At 43.6% G+C, this 24,189-nt stretch overlaps 1 protein-coding gene and 1 long non-coding RNA gene across 2 annotated transcripts in view; both read right to left on the reverse strand.

Moving 5' to 3' along the window:
- Window positions 1-17,800, reverse strand: part of LONRF2 (LON peptidase N-terminal domain and ring finger 2) — a 62,092-nt gene extending 44,292 nt beyond the window's left edge. Inside the window, exon 1 of the mRNA XM_053311662.1 lies at window positions 16,372-17,800. Coding sequence (XP_053167637.1) covers window positions 16,372-17,128 — 757 coding nt within the window. The 5' untranslated portion in view covers window positions 17,129-17,800. The remainder of the gene's footprint in view (window positions 1-16,371) is intronic.
- Window positions 17,801-19,808: 2,008 nt separating this feature from the next.
- LOC128351227 (uncharacterized) lies at window positions 19,809-22,374 on the reverse strand. Its single transcript, XR_008319653.1, has 2 exons — window positions 22,199-22,374; window positions 19,809-20,283 (listed from the first exon to the last, which is right to left on the reverse strand). It is a non-coding gene; the product is annotated as an uncharacterized LOC128351227 (long non-coding RNA).
- Between the last annotated feature and the right edge of the window lie 1,815 nt (window positions 22,375-24,189).

Below are 24,189 nucleotides of genomic sequence, written 5' to 3' on the forward strand. Positions count from 1 at the left end.
CCATTGTGAGAGGTTGAGACTTGGTAAGTGGTTTAGATCTGCCTGTTCTGGATGGGGCCAGACTCCCCCAGAAAGAACAGGTACGTAGTCTCGGAGTACTTCTGGACCCAAACCTCTTCCTGATTTCTCAGGTTGAAGCAGTGGACAGGAGTGCTTTCTATCAGCTTCGGATGATTTGTCAGCTATGTCCATTCCTGGAGATAAACCACCTTAAAACAGTGGTGCATATTTATTTTTATTTATTTATTTAGTAGATTTATATACCGCCCCATACAAAAATGTCCCTGGGCAGTTCACAATATAAAACCAATTAAAACATTAACATAATTAAACAATTTAAAATACAATAAAAACTCTAAAACTGAATCTTTAAAACTGGTAACATCCAGGCCTGACTACTACAATGCACTCTACATTGGGATGCCCTTGTATGTAGTTCGGAAACTGCAGTTAGTACAGAATGCAGCAGCCAAGTTGGTCTCTGGGGCTGTCCAAAAAGATCATATTACACCCATTTTGAAAGAACTACATTGATTGCCAATAAGTTTCCAGGTGAAATACAAAGTGCTGGTCATTACCTATAAAGCCCTTAATGGCTTGCGTCTGAGGTATTTAAGAGAACAACTTTTATTCTGTCAAACCCACAACCTCTCAAGATAATCTGGGGAGGTATGATTGAATTTTGTTCTGGACGGCAGTATCAAGGCAGTATGTAAACACATGCATTCAGAGTGGGGCCTTCCTGAGCGGGATCTAAAATTAACTGAGTGGACATCAGAAAATGTGTGAGCATGTGCACGCCTTAGAGGGAACAGTGGTCCCAATGAGTTGTTCCTATCAGATGAGCAATCAGTACTAAGAATGGGCTCCACAGATCTATGCCTTGAAAAAGTTACTAAAACTTGAACCAAGACTTAGGCTAGGATAAGACATGCTTGGATAGTCAAAGTTTGCCCATCCACAATATCCTTAGTTTTAAAAGGCATATCTTTCCATATCACGGGCAACTGTTTACATACAGCTTACCAGAAGGGAAATCAAGAAAACCGAGCACTTCTGGTTTCTAGGTTATCTGTTAACCATGGTTTTTATGTGAAAACCCCTTCATTTACCTTCCTTCTGCTTGCTTGTGAAGAAGAGGCAAAGAATTCAATAAAAATCCAGGGATAGCCAGGGAATTACCGATTCCAAGAACGACTGTAAGCCAAACTATTCCTACTTATAAAATGATAAAATGTTCTTTCTCCCCAAACCAAGAATTAGCCAAGCCACTCACAAGGGTGGGATTTTTTTTAACATTTATTAAATTCCATGCTTCTGTCCTCTCTTCTTGGCTATGAAACAGAAGTTGAATCCTGCTTGCAACCCAGCAGAAGAGAAATTGGAGAAACCCTGAGCCTCAATGTCAACACGCAAGAGTTCAACAGTGACACATTAGTAGCAAGATTTTCCCCCAGTTCTTGAAGTTTCCTGACACTTTGGCTCTAAAAGCCAGAAAAGGAGCTTCTGACCTGACAAGCTGCTACAACATCAGGCATACAGCTCACAATAAGAGACAGAGTATAGTCTGACAACAGAGAATATCTGAGTCAGGGAAGCAGTTTCCATTTTCCTCCCCAAGACTGCAGTTGCTGCCTGGAGGAATTCTGGACCCACGGCAAGTTCACCAAGCTCCAGAAGATGCTCTGCCCCAGGAAGCTGGGACAACACTTGTGTCCCCACCCCTGTGGAAGAAGAACTCTTCTCTGTAGACACCCACAATGGGTCACCACTTTGTGCTGGGATGAGGGCAAGGGCCACCCCCTGACTTCAGGATCTATGCTTGGAGAGGGGCTCCTGGCTATGGTGAAGAGTGACATCTTTTTATTTTTTGTTCTTATGTACCAATTATTACAGAAGTGCTCATGTCACTCAAAAGGGAGCATAATTGGAATCTAGTGATAATGGCTCCCCTAAAAATGCTTCCTTGATTGACCTTTGTTAGCTGGTTTGCTGTTCATTACCCCTTTCTTTTAAAGCGTGCTGAGTCTCCCATCCTTGAAAAGTGTTTGAAAACTTCAACTGGTACAGAATGCAGCGAAAAGGATCCATATTGGGGCCTAGGCTGGGAGCATGACTCTGTTTTGTTCAATTTCCAATGAATATCAGTTCATTTGGGGGCTTAATTTAAAGGTGTTGGAGATAACGTTAAATCTCTTGATGGTCTGAGACCAAGATACTTAGAGGATCATCTCTCCCGGTATGAATCTGTCCATCCACTGTGCAATCATCCAAAGCCCTGTTCATATCCCCCTACTCTCAGAGGCCTGGTTTGGGGGAGAAACATGTGAAGGGGCCTTCTTGCTCACAACTCCCAGGTTGTATGTGCAAATGTACATATACATGTGTCCGAGAGAAAGGAATTTTACATTCGAGAAGTCATTTTAGACCACTCCTATATTTTAAAACAAATACACTGAGCATTACAATCACAATTGTTTCTAAAAGGCCTAGAAAAACAAAAATACCTTCATCTGGAGTTTGAAGGACAACAATAGGGAAGGCCTACCTGGTCCTCACCCACTTCACCTCCAATGCAGGGACACCTAAAGAAGGAACTCTGAAGATGACCTCAGGGTGGAACATGGTGGAACCCAGGTCCCAAGTTGTGTAGAGCTAAATTATATTGAAGTTGTTATCTATATCTACATCTATATCTCCTCTCTGTATCTCTATCGAGCGTGTGTCACATTGACTCGTGCTTTGCCTTTTAAACAATTCATTGCAAGAACAATACTTTCCTACCCCAACAAAAAGTATGGAAGCTGCCATTCTGGATCATAGAGAAGAACTCTCTCCAAAAGCAGCTGGAGTGTGAAACATCATTTTTGCCATAACTAACAATTATAAAATGCTGAGTCCACAGAACAAGTTACCAATTAATCTCTGTCAGTCAGCAATTGGCATATGGAACAAAACTCCAATATGTGTTCCCCTCACTCTTGTAAATGTAAACCTACAGTGTCCATATCATACAATATTTTCAGATGTTCTTGGAATAGCACTAGATTTTGATAAGAGCAAACACCATTGAAAACCATGGAACTATGCCCCACTGAGGGCAGAGACACCTTTTAAGGTGGTGGCGCTCTTATATTTAGCAGGAGGATAGCAGTTGTTCATACTAACTCAGCTAAGCATAGTGTCCCTTAGTGGCTGTTGCTAGTATCTTAGTATCTCCCATGTGTTTGTTTTAGAAACCCTTAGAGACAGGGAGCCATCCTTCTATGCAGATAAGACTGTAGCTCAGTGGTAGAGCACCTGCTTTGCATGGAGAAGGTCTCGGGTTTAATCCCTGGCATCTTCAGGTAGGATTAGCAAAGATTCCTGCCTGAAACCTTGGAGAGCTGATGCCAATCAGTGTAGACAATACTGAGCTAGATGGACCAATAGCTTTACTCAGTACAAGGTAGTTTCCCATGTTCCTATTTTGAACAACTTTGAGTCAAAGTAGTTAAAAATAGGAACATGGGAAAATTGCCTTGTACTGAGTAAGGCCATTGGAGCTTTGAGAACTTTTCTTGAAAAGCAGATTTTTAAACTTAATCAATCAATCTTTATTTACTATCATAGACCAGCATAGGAAAAGAAAAACTACAACTATGTAATATTCATGCTAACTAAAATATAATTTTAAAACTCACGCTAACTAAATAATAGTTTTAAAGCTCAATATGATTTTAAGATGATTACAATTAATAAAACATAACTCTAAAAGCAATAGGAAGAATAATAAAACCAAAGCACTACAAGTGCTTTATAGGAATAAATAAATGGCTTAGAAATAGAGAATGGATAAAATATATAAAAGCCACATAAGAGCAATATAAAAAACTGTAAGATAAAATAACTACTACTGCTGCTACAAATAGTTGGAATTGCTAAAGGAATGAATGATAGACCACTGGTTTCTATACCTAGATTAACAGAAGATATCAACTATTTATTTTTATGTAAAACATCAATAACCCTCGTTTATAACACAGTATTCAAGATGGCTAAGGAGCTAAACACAAGCAACATATGTAATCTAACCCAAATCCTTACCATCTGCAAAATCTAAAACACCACTGAAGAAAAGCTAGCTAAAACATATCTTTATAGGTGTGTGTGTGGGGTCGGGGGTCGGGTAGGTAGAGCTTAGCCAGATTCTGTATCAGCAACAGTGATGAACACATGTAACAGTTATTTCTTCTTAGACATATTAAGTATTTAACAGTAAGTCTCTTTCAAAAGGTAATCATCAATTCGATTGAAACACTCCATTCCAAGTGGCCTGACACAGGGCTTGCTTTGGAAGCTGTATTAATTGCCAAATAGCTGCAATAAAGAATTCATTCAACTGCATGTGACACAGAGAAAGCAGCCAGCTTAGTGTAAAGAGGTCACTAAGTTGCTGAAAGCTGAAAGGATCAAAACCTTTCAAGGCTGAAGTTAGCCGAATTGAATGTGCCCTCTCCCTTTTTGTTTAAACAACATAATTAAAGGGAAGCAGAATGCAAAAGGCAATAAAGTAGCTATCACAAGAAGCCCAGACAAGCAGACTAAACATACCAAAAAGATCTCTTCGAGGAAAAACATGCAACAACTGTCAATCTAAAATTCAGGCACATGACACAATGCAGTGTTGGCTGAGCTGCTTGACAGAGAAGCTTCTGGGGGTGAAATCAACCCCCGCACCGCAGTTTCATTAACCAAAAAATGGTCCAGTAAGAAAGCAGCACACAGCTCATTCTGTAATTGCAGCTTTCTTCATTTATATAGTATGCATCTCAAGCCCTCGCAGTGCTCCACACACATTACTTCCATGATTCTTGCAACACCCCTTAAGGTAGGCCACTTACACTGACTGACTATACTGCGTCTGCATAGATTAAAAAACAACAGCCACTCTCTATGGAAACAAATATAATTACACTCATATGGTTTGAGCCATACTCTTTTACACAGGGCAGTGATGACTATTTGTTTTCCTGACATGCCCAGTAATAAAGTGACATCTGAATTTGGAGGGGCCAGTGGTGCAGAAAGGCAACAGCAACCAACCAATTTTTGTCCATCCTTCAACATCTGAGCAAAACTGACAGGCATTTTAAGGAGGGGGAAAAAAATTTTTTTTCCGGTTAAGGAAAACCAACCATCTGCCCAGGCCTTATTTTTATATATCCACACACAATCTCAGGCAACACTGCAAGTCTAAACCACCAACAAATTTTCCCAAATTGTACAGGATAAGAGGAAGGAAAGTGCTGCTTCTGAACTACTGCTCACATACCCTTATTCCAATGTATTTCAGAGCTTCAGGGTGGTATGATTGATTTGGCTCCACAGGTTCCTTACCCATTTTCAGTCTCTCCTATGGTTCGTATCTCAAACAAATCAACTACTGACAACAAAGTAAAGCAAAGTTAAATTGAATGTGCATAACTAAGGTGGTTCATATACTAAAGCACATACTAAAGCAAACTGGAGAGTGGGGGGGGGAGGGATCTGAGAGAAGAGAGTTATTTGCTATCCCAGCAATACAGCAGGAGCTCCTGCTGTGAGATACAATGAGAGGTCCAAAGTACACAAAGCTGTCTAGGAATTCAATAACTAGCAGGGGGCCTATTTATAGCAATTTAGGTGGGGGGAAATCTTTATTTTTTGTAATAGCCAGAAATAGTACCATCAGGCAATCCAGCACATTTGTTCATTCAAGCAACTTTCCTGAATCATGCCAGTTACAAAAAGAGTAGCACTGGCATCACCTTATTGAAAATTCGGGCCCCTCAAAACACAGTCTATTCTCCTTTGTTGTCTGGCACATGAAGAAAAAAAAGGAAGTCCCTATGTACCAAAATTTTTCTTTTTGTTACACTAATTTTCTATTTGGTCTTTTTTAAAAAAAATCCAGCATCTAGAACTGTTCTCTATTAAATCCATGCTACTTTCCTCCTTTCCTAAAAATCTCTCTTTCTCCTGCCCCACACTACTCATAAACTTGTGGGGGGGGGGGATATCTCATTTGGAAGGACCGCTTAACTTCACTCCATCACTGTACAATAGTCAAATCATATATTACAAAACATTCGAAGCTAGAGCTGTAGCTTCTGGATCAATCTAAAAACTACACTTAAGAGTGGTTTTTAATTCAATTTAACAACTCCTTCAAAAGTTGGTAACCTAAGCAATCTAACCAGATGCCAAAACTCCCTCACTGTTCCATCACCCATGCATTTACACCCTCTCTCTTATCAATCATTTCGAAATGTTTTGGCTAAGTTAACTTCTCCACACCTGTGATAATGAGCATTTTTACTCAACTAGTTTTTGCACTGTTTCCCCCAACACTCTCAAAATCATTTTCAAGATCCAGGAACTTGGTTTCAGAGTCCATCTCTTCTCACTTTCCACTCTGGTTGAACTCACCCTTTGTATCTCCTGCCACCAACAACAGAACCCACTTCTGTATCTCAAACGAACAAATGCCCTTGCTTCCACAAAGCCCTGTCAAACCCATTTCCACACTGTCTGGTGCCCTATAACCCTCCCCAACCACATCCTTGTTCTTTCTTCACCTCTTGCTCAACTGTGTTACTTCTGGAGCTCATCATCATTTCTAAACAGCACCTGGTACAATGTTGTTCTTTCATATAAAGTGAAAATAATACTAAGAGTCAGTGTGACATAGTAGTCAGAGTGTAGGACCAGGAGTGGGGAGACCCAAGTTCAAATCCTTAACTCAGTTATGAAGCTCACTGGTTGACCCTGAGTCTATCAGTATCTCAGCACAGGTTATTGTGGGAACCTGGTATGCTACTTTGAACTCCATGGAAAAAGAAAGTGATATAAATATAACCAATAACCCTGATCATTACCCACTCAAGAACCACCGGGCTCGCAGTCAAGCCCGGTGGTTCTCATGATTGTAGAAAATTGGGCTAGTGGAGGCCAGCCCAATTTTCTACAATTGTGTGAATAGCCTCATTGGTTTATATGAGAGGAGTACTTAAACAAAAAAAAAAAAAATCTTATCTAGGCAGATTTGTTTAGTAGAGAAAAAACAAGCAAACAAGACATTCTCAGAAGGGTTGATCGATGAATTATGATATGGGCTTCCCCAACCACCAATTTTATTTAAACATTTTGTATCAGAAGACCTTATTGTGTTTATAGAGCCATACACAAAACCAAATATGAGCCATACAGATGATCATTTCCTAAGTGGTAACTTACCATGATGTATATATAACAACTTGAAAACCTGCACTGTTCTGCCATGTGCTGAAGAAAATCTCCCCACACTTTTGCACCTGATTGGAAATTCAAGAAAGCAGGGGAGTGGTAACATACTCCTCACCATTTGGCAAAACCATTCAAAAGGCTGGCTTACCAAGTGATGATATGCCCATAATGGTATATTGCCATTTGGTAAATGGCTGTCTGTATATACCCAGGCTTATCTGACAGCATTAGTTCCTACATTTTCTGCAGAACAATCTAACACAGAAAGCACAAGATACTAACAATGCTTGCATCATGCTATCTCTAGAGAGAGATCTGTTTGTAAGACATGTACTTATTTAAGCACTCTTTCAATGGAGTTATATTAAAGTCAGGCAAAGCATTTTAGAAGTGCTTTCAATGCATCAAAAAGTAGATTTGCATTTTAGCAGTTCGTCACAAAATCCGTAGTTATTTATCACACAGGTCCTCAGTTTGCGATCATAACCAACCCGGATCAATTGTTGAAGTGAATTTTCAAACACACTAGACACTGGCTTTGTTTAGTTAAGACATTTCTGTCTTCTGAGCTTGTGAGTCAACTGGATTAAGGTAACTGGAAGAGGCTGTGGGGGTAAGGAGTTCTTATCTGGCTCCTACATTCCACTCTCCTCTGGGTGGGAAGGGTCTGGCCAAGGCTTTTCTTTGCTCTTGTCCTCCTTGCTGCAGCCTGTTCGCCATCAGGGGCTGAGCTCACTCTAATTGTGTTTATATATATTCTGCACCTGGACAGACTGCCTGATTGGTGTGGGTGTGAGACACACCCACTGGGCTTCTGAGATCTTGGCCTTTATTAGAGTGGGCTGCAGCTGCTGGCAAGCCAGCCTTTGGAGGTGGGACTGAAGGCTGGGGCCGACTTATTAACTTGAACAGCAAGAGAAGATTCTTGCTCACTACACTGTTGGTGGGATTGGGTTGAAGTAATTGTGATGTGTCTGGGTTCATCCAGAGATGTGGGGACTTGGAGACTCCACAATTAATTTGATGTCTGAACTGGAGGTGTCCAGCAACTCCTCTTATGTGGTTCAACTGGATCAGTTTTAGTTTGTGACTCCTGAGGACATGGACAAGCTGCTCGGAACAGTGAGACCTACCACTTGTTCTCTTGACCCTTGTCCACCATGGCTTGTTCTATCTAGCAGGGAGGCTGTTGTAGGAGGCCTGGTAGAAATCATAAATGCTTCTCTGAGGGAGGGCAGGATGCCTCCTTGTCTTAAGGAGGCAGTCATTAGACCTCTTCTAAAGAAGCCTGCATTAGATCCCTCAGAGTTGAGCAATCATAAGCCTGTTTTCTACCTCTCATAGCTGGGCAAGGTAATTGAGAGGGTGGTGGCCTCTCAGCTCCAGGCAGTCTTGGAGGAAACTGATTATCTAGACCCATTTCAAACTGGCTTTCAGGCGGGCTATGGGGTGGAGACTGCCTTGGTCGGCCTGATGGATGATCTCCAATTGGGAATGGACAGAGGAAGTGTGACTGTTGGTCCTTTTGGATCTCTCGGCGGCTTTCGATACTATCGACCATAGTATCCTTCTGGAATGTCTGAGAGTGCTGGGGGTGGGAGGCACTGTTTTACAGTGGTTCCACTCCTACCTCTCGGACAAATTCCAGATGGTGTTGATTGGAGACTGTTGCTCTTCAAAATCTGAGCTTAAGTATGGTGCCCCTCAAGGCTCCATTCTTTCTCCAGTGCTCTTTAACATCTACATGAAACTGCTGGGACAGATCATAAGAGGATTTGGAGCGAGTGTTATCAGTATGCTGATGACACCCAGATGTCATCATGTCCATGTCAACTTCTTCAGGAGATGGCATAACTTGCCTAAATGCTTGCCTGGAAGAGGGAGAATAAACAGACTGAATCCAGATAAGACGGAGGTACTTATTGTGTGGGGTCAGAATTCCAGAGATGATTTTGATCTCCCTGTTCTAGATGGGGTCACAGTGCACCAAAAGGAACAGGTTCACAGTCTGGGAGTACTTCTGGATCCACACCTCTCCCTGGTATCTCAGGTTGAGGCGGTGGCCAGAGGGGCTTTCTATCAGCTTTGGCCGATACACCAGCTGCGTCCATTTCTTGAGATGAACGACTTCAAAACAGTGGTACATATGTTGGTAATCTCCAGACTTGACTTCTGCAATGCGCTCTATGTGGGGCTGCCTTTGTACGTAGTCAAGAAGCTTCAGCTGGTACAGAATGCGGCGGCCAGGTTGGTCTCTGGGTCATCTCAGAGAGACCACATCACTCCTTTGCTGATAAGAGTTACACTAGCTGCCAACAGGCTTCCAGGCAAAATACAAAGTACTAGTCATAACTTATAAAGCCCTAAATGGCTTAGGCCCTGGGTATCTAAGAGAACATCTTCTTCATTATGAGCCCCACCGTCCTTTGAGGTCATCTGGAGAGATCCGTCTCCAGTTGTCGCCAGCTCGGCTGGAGACCACAAGGGGACGGGCTTTCTCGGTTGCTGCCCCAAGACTGTGGAATGCGCTCCCTACTGAGATACAATCCTCCCCATCTCTGACAATTTTTTAAAAGCATTTAAAAACCCACTTCTTCACCCAAGCTTTTTCAGTTCTTTAAAATTTTAAGGTTTTAATTTGTGGGTGATTTTAAAATTGTTAAATTGTTTTAAGTTTTTCTATGTTTTAACTTGTTTTATGCTATTGTTAACCGCCCAGAGATGAAAGTTGGAAGAGGTGCACAAATTTGATTTATAAATACTACTGCATAGTCATACACATTTTAAGTTTTCTGTCCAGTGCCTTAAGGCCTTTTTTTAGATTTACCTCTAAAATGTGTACACCCAACAGGGTAAGATAGGAAGGCCTATCTCTGCAAAAATACATGCATCATACAGGTACACTAGTCTGGCAGCTATGCTTAACTGCAGCTCTCTGCTGAGCTTACACTGACTGGCAAACCCAGCTTTGCTTCTGTGTAATGTATGAACACACACGCATAGTTTACTTGACACAGAAAAGTGTACTTTACAAGGTGAAGGAGACAGTTATGTACAATTACTAACTGATCCTAGCAGGCAATTAGTTGCTCTGTATAGCTGCCCATAAGCCAGTAAAAAGGTTGGCCACTTTGATTTAAACCATACCAAGCTACTTCAGTGGTTAAATCACTGTGGATGTTTTGCCACACAATGGTTAGAAATAACAATTCTAATGTTTGACTGTCTATTGTCTTAAAGCAGGAACACCAGTATATTTTACATAAGACCCCTTTCAGCACAGACTGGAAAAAAGGCTTTTCTAGAAATGCTGCAGGATGAGTCATAAACTGCAAGGCAGTAAAGCATTTCACTGTTGATAACTTGATGCAGTGCGATTAAGCTGGGCCTTGTTTTCATTTTTATTCCATTTGCCATTCGACTACCTCACACTTTTAAAAAGAGGGGATGATCAATGAACAGGTAAACATGTGAAAAGCAACGTATGTTTCCATGAGTGTCAGCTAGCTTGTGTACATCTTGTATTTAAACAAATGTTAGGTAACATTTCGTGTGCAGGGCCTATCCATCTTGTTCAATACACAAGTGTTTAATAGTGCAGTCTCTGCTTGTGTCTAACTGCTTCAGAAAGATGCTAAAATTGCACCAGCTACACGGGGACCTCGCTTTCCCACTGTAAATGACAGAATAACTTGCTTTGTTCAACCCTCTGAAAATATTTCATTGTAGCCTGTTCATCCTACCCAAGAGTAGATCCTCCACACTCTTGCTACTGAAGAAGGTTTCTGTTTTCATTAATCTAACAAAGCAACCACTCATCTCAGGAGTCTTGAATTGGGTAATATAGCCCTGCGTTGCAGCAGCACCAACGCTGAGTAATCTGCACTACTGTGTTGGTACTGCACGGAGGTGGCTACTCACAGCACCCCTCTCTCTGCACAGTACTGCATGCTTCCATGTGGTGAGGCCTCCTTTACAGGAAGCAGAGCCCTGAACCACTCCAGAGGTGCCCCCTGTACCACTCTGTTGTCCCAACCACTGCTGAGGCAGTACAAGACTCTACTTCCTGTAAAGGAACCGCCACTTCAATGTAACCACACAGCTCTACCCAGAGGTGACTGTTGCAATACTGATGCAATGGTACAGATTATTCAGTATTGGTACTACTGAAGCACAGGCCTACTAGGTACTACATAGAGGCTATTCCCACGATCAGCCAAAACTGGGCTAAGGGAGCCCAGCCCCGTTTTGGCTGGTTGTGTGCCGCCATGGGAGCTGTGTGGCTCCTGGTGGCCAGACCTCTAAAATGTCCCCCCCCCCCAACGAGGTTATCAGATCGTGCACTCCACAAACCTATTTTGTGATCGTGAATCGCCACGGTGTGGCTCTGAACCAGGGCAACTCATGAGGAGACCCCCAACTGGAAGGCTACAAAAAGCCTCCTGGTGTCGGAGGACTCCCCAGAATGCCCCCCACACTTGCGCAGGACATTCTGGGACTTCCAGGGACAAGGAGGCCCCCGATCCCCTGCCGGCTCCGAGACAGATCCAGTAATCGTGTGGGTGACCAATCCAGCCAAGCCTGCTCTCCCAGCAAACCCTCTGCAGGCTCTCCACACTGCTTGTGTGGAGAGCCTTAGTGTCTGGAATTTAGCTTAGAGACCTATCTGAGCCTCAGAGCCTTTGTCAGGCACAGAAGTGAACCAGGATGTACAATGCCAGCTCTTGCAACTGAGAAGTAGCAGCAGAGATCCTGGTTTGGAAAAGTTTCACCTGAGGTCTGAATTCAATTGAGTTCTAATACGACTGAATCTACCTGGCATCTTGTATACAGCATGGTTGGCTATTGTAACTTTCCTGCAACCTGTGTTGCCTCTAACAGAGATTCCAAGATGTTGTTCACTACAACTCCCACCATTCCCAGCTGCAATGGCCTTTGCCCGGGGATTCTGGGAGTTGTAGTCAACAACATCTGGGAATTCCTGCTCGAAGGGACACTGGATGCAACATTAAACAATACAAGAATGAAAGAAGATTTGCTAGTTGAGTAACCTCAGACATACAGTAGTGCTTTATAAAAGCAGTATCTAAGAACATTTTACAATCTTCAGAGCATCAGAGTTACTAGTATTTATATACTATCCCACTGTTCACATAAGCTCTGGGAGAGCAAGAAGCTGCATTTCAACAACTACCCTAGCTTAAGACATTAGAGTGAGAGATGGATCCACGAACTACTAACTAAAAAGAATAGGCTGAATCAAATTTCTGAAAAACACTTTTAAAAGATGTGTCTAGTGATTTCAGAGATAATGGATCTGTGTTAGATTTTACTGAGCCATTTTCTAAATTCCAAAATGTGTTCTGCATAGGTGAGACATCCTTCCGCGTGAATTGACAACAGGACCACATAGAAGAACTAATAATTACAACCAGTGTTCCCTCCAACAGTGATTCCCAGATGTTGGCTACAACTCCCATAATCCCCAGCCAAAGGCCATTGCAGCTGGGGATGCTAGGAGTTGTAATGAACAACATCTGGGAATCCCTGTTAGAGAGAACAATGATTACAACACTGTTTTAATTAGCTGAAAATGACAAACTACTAAATAATCAATTACATCCGTTTGCTTTATTGCAAGGATTCTCAAAACTTTTTTAGACTCTTCCTCCAAGGAACTCAGAGCAGTATGTGTGATTATTTTTATCCTCACAACAACCCTGTGAGGTAGGTTAGGCTGAGAGATACATGACCGGCCCAGAATCACCCAGTGAGTTTCATGGTTGAATGGAGATTTGAACTTGGGTCTTCACGGTCCTAGTCCAACTCTCTCACCACTCCACTATGTCAGCCGCCCCATAACAAATTGTTCTCAGGGCGGCTCACAACACAGCATTAAAACATAAAATAAAAACACATCACACATTAAATAACAGACCAAAAGGGGGGAAAGAAAAGAAAATACAACATACAAAGCAATTTAAAAAAAAACACTTTTAAAATAACTATAAATCAAATTTAAAAATCAAAATATAAATGTAAAAGGCCTGAGTGAACAAAAAGGTCTTTATCTGGTATCTAAAACAAAGATAGAACAAAGTGATGAAGCCAGGCAAACCTCACTGGGGAAGCTATTCCATAAACGGGGTGCAACCACTGAAAAGGCCCTCTCCCTAGCAGCCACCCACCTTACATTGTTTGAAAGGAGGACTCAGAGGAGGCCTCTCAGGAAGATCTTAAGGTCTAGATTGGGATATATGGGGCAGGGCACTCTCTCCGGTAACCCAATCCCAAGCTATTTTGGGCTTTAAATGTTAAAATCAGCACTTTGAATTGGGCTCGGAAATGGGCTAGAAGTGAGTGCAGCTCACTCTTGCTGGTGTCTGACTTATGTTTCTTTTAGATTGTGAGCCCTTTGGGGACAGGGATCCAGCCATCTTATTTATTTATTATTTCTCTGTATAAACCACCCTGAGCCATTTTTGGAAGGGCGGTATAGAAATCGAATAAAATAATAATAATAAATAATAATAATAATAATAAAGCACTAGCATAATATGCAAAAAAGGTCCAGTCCCAGTTAATAATCTTGCAGCCTTATTTTCTACCAGCTACAGTTTCCAGGCTGTTTTCAAAGGAAGCCCCGAGTACAATGCGTTGCAGTAATCTAAGCGAGAGGTTACCAGAGCATGAGTAACTGTGGTCAAGCTCTCTCTATCCAGGCAAGGTCGCAGTTGGTGCAGCAGCTTTATAACCTATGATGCTATACCATGTACCAGAGAAGTGAAAATTGTTGCTGGAAGGAGCAGGGCCTTTTCAGTAGTCAGTCCCAAAAGCTTTGAAACAGCCCATCAGACAACAGATTTATCAGTCTACCTTCCTGCTGGCATTTCAAAAGGTCGGGCTGACCTGTGAAAGTACACAGTGCAATGAACTTATGTCAAGCCAAGAAGCACTGCATTCCTGAATGCTCCAGCCTCTGTTATTCCAGCTGTCAAATCAAGATAAATGCAACATACATGTTTTTGGAGCTTTCACTTTGCCTGCCCAAATGCAGGTAAAACAGTGCCAAACAGGACAGAATTAAACATTCTGAAGATGATGTTGTCATTGCAAGTTATGTGATGGGTAACATTGCTCTGAATTGCAAAGAAAGTCCCTGAGGTAACAATGGAAAGGAAGTAATTTTGTTAGGTTCTTGAGGTTTGGATAAAGAGGACTGGCAGTGACCTTAACCCACATTTGCACATGCTTTAGACAAGTAGAGACTCCCTACGAGGGGGAGTCATCCCATTCATTCCCAGCCATTTCTAAAGCTAAGCAGAATCATAGCTGATGGAAATGTGGTATATTTATGGTACCCCCTAGACACTGATATGTGTAGTGGTGGAAGGATAAAAGAGACTTCTGCAGCACAAAAGTTGTGAGCTAATGCTTATATCATATGCACTCCATCTATTCTGAGAGCAGCATTCAGAATAAATTAGTCATAACTAAGCACCACTGAAACTAACAGGACTTATGACTAACCTCTCTTATTTGTTTATATGATGCTGAAGTAGTTTGAATGCTGCCTTCAATTTGCAACATCTTATGTTCCAAGAACTCACAAAACAACTTCATAAATTTGCCAGCTCTGAAATTATGTTTTAACTTACCCTGACACTGTTAACAAATACCCTCCCAAATAATTTCCCATGCAGCTGTTTGCTTTCTAGTGCCTGATCAGTCACCAAAAGAATCCCGGTGCAGAAGTCAATACAACAAAACTGGTCAAAATGTGAGGTAATTAGGAAGTGATGCAGAGGAATTCCATTCAGCACAGCTAATTTGGATCTTTTAAACATAAATGCTGAGCCCACAAAGTGCTGAGGTTCTGAAGAATCCATCCAGAATCTGAACTTTTCTAATTCCTGGACCAAAATCTCACTTTCTTGCCATCACTTACACAAGCTACCTTAGTATTTTCCACAAAACAAACAGTGAACACTAGCTCTGCTCCAAGCCCATGGCTTCTACAGCTTGCTCACCCTGGGACTTAGCAATATAATATCCCTGTTTTGTAGCTGTCAGATTTCAGAATGCTTTACAACCTGCCTGTCTTATGCTAGGTAACTCCTTATCTGTCAGGACCAATAATGATGTAAACTTGGTTTGGATGGTAGGTCAAGGTGCTGAGTCCTTGGCTGGTCAAGGTGTGGAGACAGAGCCCAGAACTATAGCATTCACGAATTAGGAGATGCATTAACCCTTTACCCAGCATCCACATCTCAAAACTTTCAATCATAGATGTGCCTGCCTTGCCTATGGAATCTGGTATGCAATGAGACTGACTTCTCAGGTTACATCTTTGGGCTTGAAAGTTATTTTACTTTTACCCTATCATGCATCCCGGCATAACTGCACAGCAGTTCTGGCAGATACTAAATGCTTACTCACAACAGCTACACTACTTAACTCAGGCTAATTTCCCCATCAGCTAACAATGCAGGGATCATGGCCTTAACTACAAAATTAAATTTTGTACTTTGTTCAACAAACAAACATGTACCACATTTCTGCCACCTCCTGCATTTCTCCTTACAATACGGGCAGAAAGCTGCCATTTAGATATACATCCTTTCTTGAAGAAGAGGCCCTTTATTGCAGAACTCCTCTCCAACAACAAGCAAATGGGCACTATTTCAAACACCTGATCACTATTTCAAGACACCTGAGCTGCACACAGCGCCCTCTTAGAACAGGCCTCGCAATTCCAAGGTCTGAAATTATTTTTGAAAAGTATCAACAAGTGGGCACCACCGGTCTGTGGAAAATATTACATTATCAATTGTTTTAAGCAACCTGAGCTGTATGTCACACTACACAACTGGCCATTAAACATGTCTGAAGACACTTAGATCCTCTGAGCTGCACTGGCTGCAACACTCAGTCCCGGAAACGAGTGACATGACATTACGGAGAGCTTCCTCGGCACCAGGAAATCACTAATCCGCTTTCGAGATAAGAACTGGGGACTCAAGAATGCAACTTGGCCCTTTCTGCCTTTGCAGGCCACATAATTACCGCACGCACGGGGGCGGGGGCAGGAGAGCGAGCACTCACCGAGTTCAAGGGCCTGGTTGTACTTCTCCAGAGCAGCCGCCAGCTCTTGCCTCTCCCGCAGCGCGTCCGCTTCGACGCACAGCCGGCGAGCCCTGCTCTCGGCTGGGAACCATTTCTCCAGCAGATTGCCCAGGACCACGTTGACGCGGAGACAAGCCGGGGGTTGAGCCGCCGCGATAGGGGCTGCGGTAGAGCCAGGGCGCCGGGCAGCGCAGCGGGCACACTCCCCTCCGCCGCTCTGGGCGCAGCGCTTGCAGTGGGTGTGCCCGCAGTGTAGGGTCACCGGCTCGTGCAGCAGGCGCAGGCACAAAGGGCAGCCCAGGGGCTCTGGAGGGCGGCAGCAGGTGGGGTCCGCCATTGAGTCAGCCTCCTCTGGGGAGCCCCCAGCGCCGCCCTCTCCAGGCCCCTGCCATGGAGGCAGCCGCAGTTCTTTGTCGCGGATGGTGAAGGCGAAGCTCTCGGTCAGTTCCCGCAACTCCTCGGGCCGCAGGCGGGCCAATCTAGCGGCGGCGCTGTACGAATCCAAAGCCTCGGCTATGCAACCGGCGCGGGCCAGCGCGTCCCCTTGGCGAAGGCAAAGGCCTCGCTCGGGCTGCGGCAGCTCGGCCAGTTGGGAGCTCAGGATCTCGGCCGCCAGCGCGAACTGCCCTCCGCGGAAAGCCTCCTCGGCTACTTGCAACATCTCCTGGCAGGGCCCGCTGCCCGACGGGGCCGACTGGTGGGCGCGCTGCTGCCCGGTGGCGGTCCCCAGCTCCATTTTCGCTGGGGAGACGAGGTGGGTGTGGTGGCGGCGTGCGCTGCTGCTACTGCTATTTCTCCATCGCAAACGGAGCTTTCCCAGAGGCAAGGGGAGTCGCCCGAGCAGCTTTACTTCGCCCCCGCCACCATGTTCAGTCTGGTCGTCGCCAGGGCTCGGACCCCGTCCTGAGAGGGGGCGGCTTTGCAGGCAGAGAGCGCGCCTTGGAGACGCGGCCAGCTGTATTCTGAGGCGTCCCCGAAGGAGACAGCGTCGGGGTCAGGGGGAGGAGAACAAGGCGGCGCTCGCTCGCTCCCCTCATGGAACGAACAAGCAGGCTGCTGAGAGACTATTCTCGGCTCAGGCGCTTATGCAACGGCAGGCGGTTGTATAACTCATTTTCTCCGACTGAGGGCAGCACCGCCCAGCGGAGCGCCCTCCCTGTCTCCGGCCTGGTGAGCGGCGCGCACATGCCCTCAGCCAGCTGCTCCGCCCGCAGCGCACGTGTGTGGCCGGAGAGAGGCGGGCCGGCGGCTTAGACGTTTCCTTGTAGGCAGCCAGCCTGTTGTTACGTGGATTCAGACTAGAGAGAGAGATGGAATGAAAGAGGGAAGGTGGCAAGGGACAGGCGCCTTCCATCTCTCTGGGGCTGTGCTTCCCTCCTCGCTTCGCCCAGCATGGCTCTCCGCAAAGGGGTGGATTTCATTTGTTCATAAGGGATAAATAGGGCGAACTGTATTTATGTAACGCTCTTATCAGATCCAAATTTTAAACAGCAGAGACAGCTGTGGCATGCGTTATGTAAAGTTGCAAGGACCTCGGGTGTCAGTTCTGAAACAAGCGTTTTTATTTACACAAGGGGGAGGCGGCCTATGAAATATAATGGCCAAAGAAGAGAGAGACTTCAAGAGCTGGCCTGGGCCATGGTCCACGCACTTCTTCCCCTTCTCTCTGGCCTTGGGAGCAGTTATGGCTTGAAATGAATGGAAGCAATTTAATCAGCAGCAATAACAGTTAATCTATTATTTTCATTACCACCACACCAGCTTTATAAATTGACACAGGGTTAGTTCATCTACAGTGACACTTGCAAGAATACGTCCATTTTTATCATCATGGACAGAAGCCAAACATCCTTCTTCCTCATATACCATGTCACCCACCAAGCATTTTAAATCAATTTAGAAACAAGAATCTCTGTCAATTATCCAACAGTTGCCTTGCTCACAGAAACTTTAAAATGGCATCACTTCTCGCACTCTTCATTTTCGCCTCCACATCATGGTGTAAGCAGAAAGAAATTTAATGGCAATTCTGCACAAACACACTTCTAAATATATTAAGGCCTGGAACATGGTTGCATTTTCTGATTAGTGCCATCCTACACTACTCTGGAAACACTGGAACTGGGGAAATCACAAGACATGCTAATATGTCAGGAGTACAACACATTACTCAATGTGTTGTACTCCCAACACCACACTGAGGAGGAGGTCTAGCAGTGGCATGGGTAACAAAACAACTGTCATTGGAAGGGCGGTAACTACAGGGTGTAAATGAGCTGTAATTGACACCCCCCCCCATTTGCCCCAGGCAGCAAATTGTTTTTAAAAGACCATACACACTCCCCCCAACTTTTGCAATCCCCCCAAGACTTTGAGGCTGGATACAAGTCTACCTCCCCTGGGGCACACCTAGGTCCAAAAGCAGCCCGGACCTGAAGGACTTTGGAGGGCCTGTACGGCGGGCATGCCTATGCAGTGTGAATATGGAACATCCCATGTCGTGACATCACCGACATGCGACATTCCATATTCACACTGTAGGTGTGCCCGCCAGACAGGCCATGGGAGGGGGAGGCCTGCTCTGCTCACAGATCGGCCTCTACCCCCCGGCAGTGAAGATGGCAAATATCGGTGTGGGACAGTGGCGAGTGGGGTGCTGGAGGCCCCCGATCATTCATAGTGTAGTGGTTATGAGTTGTTGGAGCCAGCATAGCATAGTGGTTAGAGTGTTGGACTAGGACCAGGAAGACCTGGGTTCGAATCCCCCATTCAACCATTAAACTCACTCGGTGACTCTGAGCCAGTCATGTATCTCTCAGCCTAACCTACCTCACAGGATTGTTGTGAGGATAAAAATAACTGTGTGCGCCACTCTGAGCTCCTCAGAGGAAGAGCGGGATATAAGTGTAAAAATAAATAAGTAAGTAAAATGACCTCCTGTGTTACAACATTACCCAAATGGCATGAGTTGTGGCCATGGAAGCAATCACCATGTTAATTAAGTAAGTGCTAGGCCTCAACACTGGCCAAAGCAGGCACCCTTGTGTACGGAACACCAAAAGTGATGGGGGTGGGCAAAGGGGAAAGGAAGGATGCAAAGGAAGTTCCAGTGGGAAAGGGGCTTGGAACTGGGGACTGTGAATCAAAGACTTGGAGCTACATTTGACATACATGTTAACTGGCCCTCATGATTTCCTAATTACAGATTTCCTAATCTGTGTAGGTTGGTGTTTAGGGTAATCCAGCTGCCATTTTTTTCATGAACTTTCATTCAAATTAACTTTTTCATTTGATGAACCTTTTTTTAATGCCCCTGGCTGTTTCACCCTCTGCAATGAACAGAGTGTTTGTCTCAATGACAATAAGCTGACCACTCAAATTTGTTTGTCATTACAAATCTCAATATGCATATTGAATAATGGCTTGCAAAATGATTTATTTATGTCTGTGGAAAACATCAGGTTCCATCTGTAACAAACAAGACATAAGATATAAATGTAAAAATAAAACAACAACAACATGTTAGAAGCAAGCAGTAGGCGGCAGCCCCACAGGCATAATAAAAAGACTGACCGCTACAGATTGAAATGTAGTGTTCATCATACTCATTTATCCACACACCAGTTCTGTGCAGTAGGTTAATCAGATGAAGAATTTCTTGGCAAGGCCACCTAGTTTCAGAAATCTAAAGCTCAGTCCTCAAACTCTCAGCCCTCCTCTGTCTTTACCACTTGAGTGTCAAGTGGGATGTGGTAATCAGCTGATAAAGGCATTGCAGTCAATTCCCAAAGTTGATGGATCTGGTTTTCTTACTCAGTTGCAGGTGGGCCCTTGATTCACTGAGTTGGGGAAGTGATGCGATGAACTTTGATTTCCTCATTTCCTGGTGTGCTATAGGGCATAAAATTCCATACCATAACCATGCAAGTGCCTTTAAGTTGTCTGACTCAGTAAGTGCAATCTTAAATGCCTTTACTGGGGAGTATGCCTCACTGAACACAATGGGGCTTATTTGTAAGTAAATATCCATGGGATTGCCCTGCATGTGGGTAAAGGCTAATTGGAAATAAAGATCTGTCAGCCTGGATACAGTAAGTTCCTTTCTGAAAGCTACACATGCAAATAAATCAAGCAAACAGTGTTGGGGGCGGGGCGGGGATCTGAGACATCACAAGATTACATGTTTTCAGTTTCACAAACCATCAAACAAAGCTCTTTGCACATAGCAAATGTTCACATCAGTGCTAAATTGCTAAAAACCACTCCCTGATTAGCTAACTTTCCACAGGCAGGAATATTTTGGTTTTGAGGGGGGGCATTCAATATGTGATTCCCTCCATGCAGTCTCTCCCCCACACAACCTTTATTTTAGCACGGAGACAAATTCAGGCTCGTGTATGTGTTTGCTCTGAAACATGCAAAAAACAAAGCAGCTGACATGAGAAAAATTACCAAAGTAGAGCCATATAAATTAAAAGGACAAATTACGCAATGTATAACTTGTCCTCTTAATTTCAATGGGCCTGCTTTGAGTAATTTTCCTTATGTCAGCCAGCATCCTTAGGTTTCCTCTTTATAAAGATTAATTATGTTTTAACCATGCTGAGTTTTTATTAATCGTTGTAATCATCAGCTTACTTAGTACAAGTGAGAGATATGAATTGCTAAGTATTTACACCAATATAACCCTACTGAAGTTTGATCCACGAGCTAGTCTAGTCCAGAGGTGTAACTAGATGCCTTCTAGTATCTCAATACAACAGTACGAGTCAGTAGCCTCATTCTGACTACAAACCAGTAGCCTTATATTAATCATTTTCACAACCATTTTCACACTAGTTATAACACTAGTTCTATACCATATATGTATTTAACTTGTGCTGGGAACATGTACACCTACAACCAGTATATTTATTAGCAGTAGTTAACTTCTATGGTGCATGGGAAAGTATACCCTGCTAAGCGAGCAAAGAAGCACCCTTTTAAAGTGGTGATTCCCTTATTTAGCAGGGGGAGAGCAACTGGCCTTATCCATCCCCAACACAGCACCCCTCCAGTGGCTGTTGCTGGTGTCTATCATATGTTTCTTTTTTAGATTGTGAGCCCTTTAGGGACAGGAAGCCATTTAATTTTAATTAATTAATTGATTGATTTCTATATAAACTGCTTGGGGAACTTTTGTTGAAAAGCAGTATATAAATATTTGTTATATTTGTGTATCCATGACCACAGCTGCTTATGTTTTACCAGCAATAAGGTATGCTACCAAAGCATGCAATGTATTTTCTTTTGTATGCAACACTAGATTAACTGCAAGAGTGTGCTGTAGGGGGAGGATATAAATATCTGAAACAAACAAATAATGGTTGCAAAAGGTAAGGTCAAAATTGGTCATTAGATGTTGATGACTTGGTCTGAATAAGAGTTGTTCATGGGGGACACCTAGCGGTGAATGACATTTATAGTTTTTCCTTGGATCGACCAGAGGTTCCCAGCTTGTGGTACTCCAGATGCTGGTGAACTATAACTTCCCAGCCTCAATAAATTGTAGGTGGGGATGATGGGAGTTGTAGCTCAGCAACATCTGACTCAATGGAGCAGAATCTTTGTGGACTCAGAGGAAACTTAATAGACAACCAGAAGGGTGGAACTAATGGAACTCAGTGATGGGGGAAGGGCTCGAACAAAATGAGCAGAAGGTTTCTCAGCTTGATGAACACTCCCTCGAGAGAGATATGGGGTTGTATTTAAGAAAGGGAGCACAAGTAGATTCTGGGCCCAAGGCAGGGAGAAGGCTCATATTCACCTGATCTGGATGACGAGATCCCAGGGCTCCTGGAAGGACTGTGGATTCTCGTGAGCATTTCCAAAGTGCAATCTCCAAGCCTGGAGATACAACTGCAAACAGGGAGGCTCCTGGGAGCTGGAAGAAGCACAGCTAGCAACACTGCAGAGGCATGGTGAGTTTTTCTTGCCTTCTAGAACCCTGGGAAGGACACCAGAGGGTGACTAATGAGTCAGAGTGTATTTGAACAGGGGAGGGAGATGGCTTATTTTCCTCCACCTCTGTACTGATTTATAATGTCTGGATATATCAGAGTTAACCATAATCACAATTTTTGTGAAAGCTTGCATTAGCATTTTGTAAAAAATAGGCAAACTTTTTTTTAAGGATAGTTTTGTTGCTGTTATTGATTTGAGATTTTTGTAGTTATTTATTCTGCTTGGAAATTCTTAATTTTCCCATAGGTCATGGAAGGCCAACACCAGGGGCGTAACTATAATAGGGCAAGGGGAGACAGTTGTCTGGGGGCCAACTGCCTTGGGGGGCCCCAAGGCAAGTCATATGACTGACTCCCACAGGTCCCACACCCACCCGGGCTTCCTTCAGTTGTATTCATCCTCTGAAATTGATGTGAGTGTTAAGACCTGGAGCAACCGGAACAGCATGTCTTTCTCTAGTACCATTACATGACTTGCATTGTCCACAATTTACAAAACCTTTTCTTTTTGTTACCATTATTCAGCCCCATTTAAGATGTCTTTACTTCATGAGCTGAACTTCAGTGAGGAGGGGGCCCATTTTAAAATCTTGTCTCTGGGCCGACTCCAACCTTGCTATGCCCCTGGCCAACACATGCTATATAATGTGGAATTTATAGCTGCACCAGTGATTAAGCTGGTTGTTCGTAGCTGGTTTTGTTGAAGTTCAAACAAAGCAGCTTGTTTGCTTCTATGAAGATAGATATTAGTCACCAGATAATGCAGCCCCAGTGAACTCCCACACATAGCACTTCCCCATGGACTCAAGCAATATTGCTTTTTTGTATATTTAATAAACTGCTGTTCCATCTTCCTGTAAGATTACAATCACAGTAATTGTCAATTGTGGTTTTGTTAAAGTTCAAAATACCTTGGTTTGGAATATAAAACTTGGTGACTCATAATGTTCTCCTTAAACACAAGGCAAGCATTACAGCCCCCAGATTTCTTTGGTTTGGACTGCAAAGTTCAGATATTTAATTTCACGCCCACTCCCTCCATCCATTAATATTCTATTGTTATGCTGGCCATCATTCTGATTTCATTTGGAATTGAGCTTGACAAACCATGTCATTTTCCAGACAAATCAGAAAATAATTGGGATTATTCTGATCTCTGCTCCGAGCCTAATTACATCATGAGGAATGAGATAGGATCTGAGCACCTCCCTTCAGTTCTTAACCATGAACTTGTGAGCTTCCATCAACTAACTTTCCTCTTACCTGGCCTGGTGGCAGCAGGAGCAGGAGCAGCATGAAGGCCTTATCTAAGGTCTCCCTATTGGTAGTGTCCTAGTTTCATAATGTACAGGTTTGGGAAATGTAATTCCCTAGGGCACCAGGTGTCCTTTCTATGATTATCAGGAACCCTGGAAATTACATGATTTAGGGAGGGAGGGAGCTTGTCAGTGTTTCTGTCAGTGTTTCCTCTCCTGCAGAGCACTACCACTGCAGTTAGTCAATAGGTGGGTGGGAGTGGAAGGTAATCAAAGCTGGAGAAGAAAACTGGATTCAGAACACTATCCTCAAATTAGAGGACATTATGAGTAGCCAAAGTTTGAATTCCAAACTAGGGAATTATAAGGTTTGGCTACATCATAGGTGCCTGGGTGCCTTATTTTCTGTGCTACCATGGCAGCTTCTTCAGAGTCATCACTGTTATATTATAGTACAGGACAACACAACATCAGCAATCAATCAATCAAACAAACTTTATTTGTTAGCTGCCCCATGACAAATTGTTATCTGGGTGGCT

This window comes from Hemicordylus capensis, chromosome 3 (assembly GCF_027244095.1).
Source record: "Hemicordylus capensis ecotype Gifberg chromosome 3, rHemCap1.1.pri, whole genome shotgun sequence".
NCBI lineage: Eukaryota > Metazoa > Chordata > Lepidosauria > Squamata > Cordylidae > Hemicordylus > Hemicordylus capensis.